Source organism: Orbicella franksi, chromosome 11 (assembly GCF_964199315.1).
Source record: "Orbicella franksi chromosome 11, jaOrbFran1.1, whole genome shotgun sequence".
In the NCBI taxonomy this organism is placed as follows: Eukaryota; Metazoa; Cnidaria; class Anthozoa; order Scleractinia; family Merulinidae; genus Orbicella; species Orbicella franksi.
Genome location: NC_138155.1, coordinates 12,906,901 through 12,914,031, shown reverse-complemented (window position 1 = coordinate 12,914,031; position 7,131 = coordinate 12,906,901). Strand labels below are relative to the sequence as shown.

The 7,131-nt window shown below is 41.3% G+C and overlaps 1 protein-coding gene across 1 annotated transcript; it reads left to right on the top strand.

The window, feature by feature from the left end:
- Positions 1 to 415: 415 nt before the first annotated feature.
- On the top strand, positions 416 to 7,113 carry LOC145503013 (neuronal pentraxin-1-like). Its single transcript, XM_081482435.1, has 3 exons — positions 416 to 953; positions 2,346 to 2,549; positions 6,179 to 7,113. The coding sequence occupies exons 1-3, from the start codon at positions 731 to 733 to the stop codon at positions 6,427 to 6,429; spliced, it is 678 nt and encodes a 225-aa protein (XP_081338561.1). The 5' UTR covers positions 416 to 730; the 3' UTR covers positions 6,430 to 7,113.
- The last annotated feature ends 18 nt before the right edge of the window (positions 7,114 to 7,131 follow it).

Genomic DNA, 7,131 nt, shown 5'->3' with positions numbered 1-7,131 from the left:
TACCCGGGCAGTTTAAAACTGTACTTTAATGTCCATACAACTGACTGGCAGTAAGTAGGCTCCGCAGTTTTTTTTTTTTTTTTTTCCCATATATAATAATATATATATATATACTTAATTGTTTCATCTAAATGATGGACTCCTCAGTAACTCCAATGCCAGGACGATACTGAAAGATGTACTGAGAGAACCCTCGTAAGGAAATGCGAAGATCAAAGAGGAAAAGAGACAACTTGATTACTGCATTAAATTTGCGAGTTTAATGTCATCATTTTATGGGGGAGAAACTAATGTGATTAGACTACTAGCAGTCTTTAGTAGATGAGTGTGTGAGCGTGAATTCGAGTGTGACAAGCGCGCCGCGAGTTTCGCTCGTCTTCCGACGTCCACGCGCTCACGAACTCTTTAATGTGACGCGTTCCTCTATGCGATTTTTTCGAGTAAAAGAGAAAATGTGCACAATCTGTAAAAAGTTATCACTTGCACTACAAACGGAAATGATAGCGTTCTGGTATTTCTTCGAGTGTGCCTAAAAGATACGTTGATAGCTAAAAATAGTGGCCTTTCCTCCTAAACTACCTAAGTGAGACCCAAAACCTTGATTTCAACGCTAAGCGAGACGACGAGCATCCCCCCCGGGGGGGAGGGGGTGAGGTGTGGAGCTCACCGGGAAGTCGGAACCAAGCTCAAAGTAATCAAGGGATAAAAGTAGTTATAACGGAATCTGTTGATGATTTACCTTACTTCATCATTTATAATTAGAGATTACACTTTGTCAAGTGGTTTCCATGACAATGGATGGCATCACCTCTGTTTGACATGGGGAAATACCGATGGAAGAGCTTGTATGTATATAGATGGGACAAAGCTAATGTGTGTAGATGATTACCAAACCGGTCAGACAATCGCTGCAAATGGAAAGTTTATTCTTGGCCAGGAGCAAGACTCATTCGGTACAGTAGCTGATGAGTTTATCTTTTATTAATATAACGTCAGGTCCGTATTGGAGAAATATTGGTGGAATCCCTATTTTTTTCTGTCGGAAGTTTCAAAAACTTGCAAACAAGGACGAGACCATAAATTCTTGATACAGACCGAGCAAGTTACTAGTTAAACAACGTATTGATTACAATGGCTTTTTTTTTGTTGAAATTCTGCTGACAAATTAATACGTCCTTGTGAGCAGCCATTTTCGATAGAAGTGCGCACTTAAAAGTTAAGAATTCACATACGTTTTTCAGGTCGTTCTTTGAAAGAAAAGATTAAATTTCACTTTTTTGCCTATCATGGGGGTAAAATTGTAATTAATTTAAAAACAGAAACTGTGGTCTTTAATTTTGTACAATGCTTTGAAAAGCAATCGGCGTCATCAGCTTGTAAGCAGGCTCCCAGCGAGCTCCCAGCAAGCATCGCCCCGATCGCTTAGCTCTCCGAATTCTTCAGTTTCACGCTCGTCTCCCTCCTCGCCGGGAGCCTGTTCGTAGGCTTAAAAACAATTCGCTCAAAAATTGCAAAATTAGGACCGCTTAGGTAGCCATTCAGAATAATGTTTTTCATCTTGGACGCGTTTGCCATTTGATATTGACATGTACAGGTTATTAATTGCGTGGCGACGCCTGCAACAGATGAAGGGTGAAGGAGAGTCTTTTCCAAGGTGGCTTCACTTTTCCCTCATTGGGTTGTTTAAGAAGGAGCTAAATGGCCTGAAATTGCGCCTTTTTTCAGTTCAGTTCACGTTAATCCTTTGTTGTACTTTCCGTGCTTCTGAGACTACTCCATGAAACAGGAAGGAAACAAAAAGAAAACTTAGAAGTATCTATATCAAGATCTCTAAAAATCTGTTCCAGCTGTTTAAGGGTAAATTAAATGAAATGTATAAATAGTCCACTGACATTCATTATCTTTAGGTATAAAAAAAAAGTGTTTGCAGTGCAGTGTCCATGTATTCATGTAGCTTGCGTATGAAATGGATACTTTGGTCAGTAAAGTGCGCTTCTTAAGATTTCAGATTTATTAATTGACACTATTTACAGACATATTTCACTATCGCACACTATTACAACAAATTCATTAATTAAAAATAAGGAAAATATAATAATAATAAAACCAAAACAAAATGTGCTCAGTGACCAAAGAAGCATATGCTATCGTGTTGGTCACTGACACGTTCAAAAATAAAAGACAAGACACATCAATTAATAGAAACAATGCAATAAAGGAAGTAAAATGTGAATAACAAAAGTATTCGAAATAAACAAGTTAAATGAATAAATCATAATGCAGAAGAGTAATATTAACCTGTAATATTAACCTTAACCTGCTTTTATGCGTGGTTCTGTTTAAAGGAGGCAGCTTTGAATCTAGCCAGGCGTTTGAAGGTAGACTGAGCCGAGTGAATGTTTGGGATTTTATAATTACCTCGAACACAATAAAAGAGATGTCAAGAGGATGTGGATTATGGAGTGGAAATGCAGTCTCTTGGTACAACTTCAAGAATAACATTTTTGGAAATATACAGATCATTACTCCTTCATCATGCTCGCTTGCAGGTGGGTCTGAGATTCTAGTGATATGACGTTGTGACGTTAGGAAAATAGGATGGTCAGGTACAGCACCGGTTTATACGAAGACGACCTCTCCGTCTCATGTTTACGGAGACGAGTTATCCGTCTCTCCCATTTCTGTTACTAGGGAGTTTTAGCAAACCACCACGGCGACGGCAACGGGAACGTCACCAAACAAAAGGTTTAATGAGCAGAACAATGATTCTGCACGTGCGTTTTGAATCTTTGTACATTTCTTTGCCGTGCTCTGCAAAACAACGGCGTGAAATGACAAGTCGTACGTATTTTGGAGAACTTGTACCGCAATGGCTAATTTTTCGTGTCTTTCTTTGGAATTGAACGCTGTCCTTACATATCTAGCCTGAGCAGGTTTTTAGACCAATAGGCGTACTGAACAGATCTACACAGTTGCGACACTCGAGGGTAAAATATAAATCCATTTTTTACAAGGCGTCGTCCTCGGCGTCGCCGTCGTCATTGCTAAAACTCTCTACTACTACTACTACTACTACTACTACTACTACTACTACTACTACTACTACTACTACTACGACGACGACGACGACGACGACGAAAACGACGACTACTACTACTAGTACTACTACTACTACTACTAAACCCTAAACCCTAACCCTACTGCTACTACTGCTACTACTGCTACTACTGCTACTACTGCTACTACTGCTACTACTGCTACTACTGCTACTACTGCTACTACTGTTACTGCTACTGCTACTGCTGCTGCTGCTGCTAATACTGCTACTACTACTACTACTACTACTACTACTACTACTACTACTGCTGCTGCTGCTACTGCTGCTGCTGCTACTACTACTACTACGTTTTATTAATGCCTCGGTCGTGTGTACAGACCTCGGTCAAGATTCTCCCATACCGACCTCCTGCTCGGTTAATAAGAGCTAAGTAAGAAATGCTGAAAAGGTCGGTCAGACAACGTGAGAGGCGGTAAATACAATATTTCGGCTGGCCAACACCAGATTTCTGCAGGTTTATTTAACGAGAACACGAATTTACATGGTATATGCAGCGAATGCAGGTGGAAAGGAAGCGGAAAATTAAAACTAAACACAGGGCGGGTACTAATTTACAGCGGTGATGAAGAGATTCATCAAGGAGGTGTGGCAATTATGATGTCCCAGCAAGTGGCTAAATGCCTTATGGAGTGGACACCTGAAAGTAGTAGGATCATCAGGGTAAGGTTCTATTCAAAGTATAGGAAACTGACACTGATACATGTATACTCCCCAACCAATGACGCGTGCGTGGAGAACAAAGATGAATTCTACGAGCAGCTAGAAAGTACAATGCAAAAATGCAGCAGACATGACATCCTGATTATCACTGGAGACCTTAATGCTAAAGTAGGGAAAGGAACAAATGAGGAAAGTGAAGTACTGGGACACCACGGAAGAGGAGTCAGGAATGAAAATGGTGAAAGGCTGTGTGAGTTTTGTGAGATGAATGGGTTAGTTATTACAGGAACGATTTTCCCTCATAAGCAAATTCATAAAGCAACACGGACATCACCAAACGGCAGAACTAAAAACCAGATAGACCACACAATGATTGTTAAGGAATACAGATCATCAGTTATGGACACTGTAGTTCGGCGAGGCGCAGATGTGGGAAGTGACCATTACATCGAATAGTGAAGACCTTGACGGGTGAGACGAGAAGAGTGAGTACAGCAGTAAACGATAAAAACGGAAGACCGAGAAATGAGGGGAGCAGAAGACTGAAGATCTGGAAAGAACACTTTGACGCAGTACTCAACAAAGACCCACCTGAAAGGCCCATTCATCCCCGTGAAATGGAAAGAAGGCAAAATAACGGAGAATTTGATATTGGACCATTTCGACCAACCGAAGTGAAAAGTGCTATAAAAGCAACGAAAAATGGAAAGGCAGCTGGACTCGATAACGTAGTAGCCGAACTTCTAAAACCAGATTTAGATGAGAGAACGCAGGAACTAACAAAACTGTTTAACAAGGTGAAGGAAGAGGGCGTAGCACCAAAAAGTTGGAATAGAGGATTGATAGTAAAGTTACCCAAGAAGGGTGACCTACGCGAATGTACGAATTGGAGATCTAGAGGTATTACACTGTTACCAGTCATCAGTAAGATCTTTGGAAGAGTGTTGATAAGTAGAATCAAAAAAGGTGTCGACAACATCCTGAGGAAGGAACAAGCAGGTTTTCGAGAGAACAGAAGTACCATTGATCAGATCTTTGCTCTCAGGAATATACTTGAACAAGTCAACGAATGGAACGCAATTCTGTACACCCATTTCATAGACTTTGAGAAAGCGCTCGATTCTGTACATAGAGAAAGTCTGTGGAACATCATGTCAATGTACGGAATCCCAGAAGAGCTTATCGAATTGGTGACGGCGATGTACACCAACTTTGAGTGTGCAGATGAGAGTGAAACAACAGAATGGTTTCAAGTCCAGTCAGGAGTAAAGCAAGGTTGTGTCATGTCTGGTTTCCTATTTCTACTTGCAATTGACTGGGTCATGAGCAGAACTACGGAAGGTAGAAGAAATGGTATACGATGGAAGTTCACCTCGATCTTAAAAGACCTAGACTTTGCAGACGACATCGCTTTGTTGTCGTCTAGGTACGTCGACATAAGAGATAAGACCAACAGACTAGCCGATGAAGCTGCAAGAATCGGTCTTAAGATCAATGCAAAGAAGTCAAAAGTCATGCGGGTGAATGCCAAAAACGACCAACGAATAGAGATTAATGGTGAACAGGTAGAAGAGGTGGAAGAGTTTGTGTACTTAGGCGCACTGCTGGACAAAGAAGGTGGAACAACCAAGGACATACAGCATAGGCTGAGTAAAGCTAGACAGGCTTTTTATAGGATGCGAAGAATATGGGGCACCAGTGAGATTGGCAGAAAGACGAAGGTACAATTGTTTAAAACAATTGTTAGGTCAGTTTTGATGTATGGCCGTGAAGCTTGGAAACTTACGAAAACAGAAGCAAAGAAGCTGGACGGTTTCCAATACAAGTGCATGAAGAGGATTTTAAGAATAAGGTGGCCTCAGACCATCTCCCACCAACAAATTCAGGAGAACACAGGAGTGAACAGAACGAGTGATGAAATCAGACGTAGAAGATGAAATTGGATTGGACATATAATGAGGAAAGACAAAGAGGAACATTGCGTCACAGCTCTGGAATGGAGGCCAGAAGGGGAAAGAAGGTCTGGTCGACCCAAAACAACATGGAGGAGAATGGTTGAAGATGAAAGGAAAACAGCTGGGTGGCAGTCATGGGCGAATGTCAGAAACCTCGCAGCAAACCGTAGTGGTTGGAAAGAGAATGTCAAAGCCTTATGTGCCTTATGGCATAAAGAGATATAGAATAGGATAGGATATGTAAAGAGCGGAAGTAGCCTGAGCTGACCACGTGATGTGGAAACCATAAGAATTACAAAATGACAATTAAAGGAAATACAGTAAAATAGAGATAAGGATAAGCAGGCAAAATTACTTTTTCATCTATTTTACCGCAATTGTCTTGATGTATATAGCGTTGTGTAAAACACAACAACGTGCATCTTAGTCCTATTCTTTTTTTCAGTGTCCACAGTTCAAGCTAAGAGAGACGACTACTGTCAAGACCGATACGGCAGTAATCCAAATTCTGGTTGCGGGACAACTTTAAGGGCATTGTTTGATAGCAAACATAACCAAGTTGGAAAAGTATGGCGCTGTTTTTATGACGTGGCACTTACTACAGACTCACAATCAAATATGTACGTTTACGACACAGTGAAGAACTCACAATGCACGCATTCGATTACGGATGACCTGCTGGCTATCAATGATTGAGGGAACACTGCTACCATGATATAGCTACAGTGACTGAGTTAACCCTCGGACGTACAAGCTAACTCATACCCCCACCGTGGTACAACGCGAAATTGATTGACCCCCACCCCTTGGGTTTTCGTTCTGCTGGGGCACAGCGAAATAAATTTACATTGACTAGTAGAAATCGTAGATTAAAGAATCGGTTCGAGCATTGGTTAGTAAAGTAAATATTCTCGGAACAGCATTTTGTGCCTGAGCCGTTGGGTAGACGTGAAATTGGCCTCCCTCCAGTAGGGGCAAAAACAAATGAAGTGATCACACAGCACGTACATACCAGAGGATTTCTCGTTTGTAAGTGTATTACGTAACATTAGTTACGATCGGTCAGCAAAAAACACGGACTGCAGTCGGAAGGCCGAATTTAGTCCGCAGTCCGCGTTTTATACATGAGTCCTTGTTTTATGCCCAATCCGTTATGCTCAGTCCGTGTTTTATACCCAGTCCGCGTTTTATACCCAGTCCGCAGTCCGCAGTCAGCAGTCCGCAGTCCGCAGTTCACAGTCCACAGTCCATGTTTTATACTGACCGGAATCTTACGATTCTGGACCGTGTAAATCGACACAAACGAATTTCTGGAATTTGACGAAGAAAACTGGAAAATATACGTACAGGATTATATCAAAAATGTTAACTTTTTGCCAAATCCACATGAAATTTGCG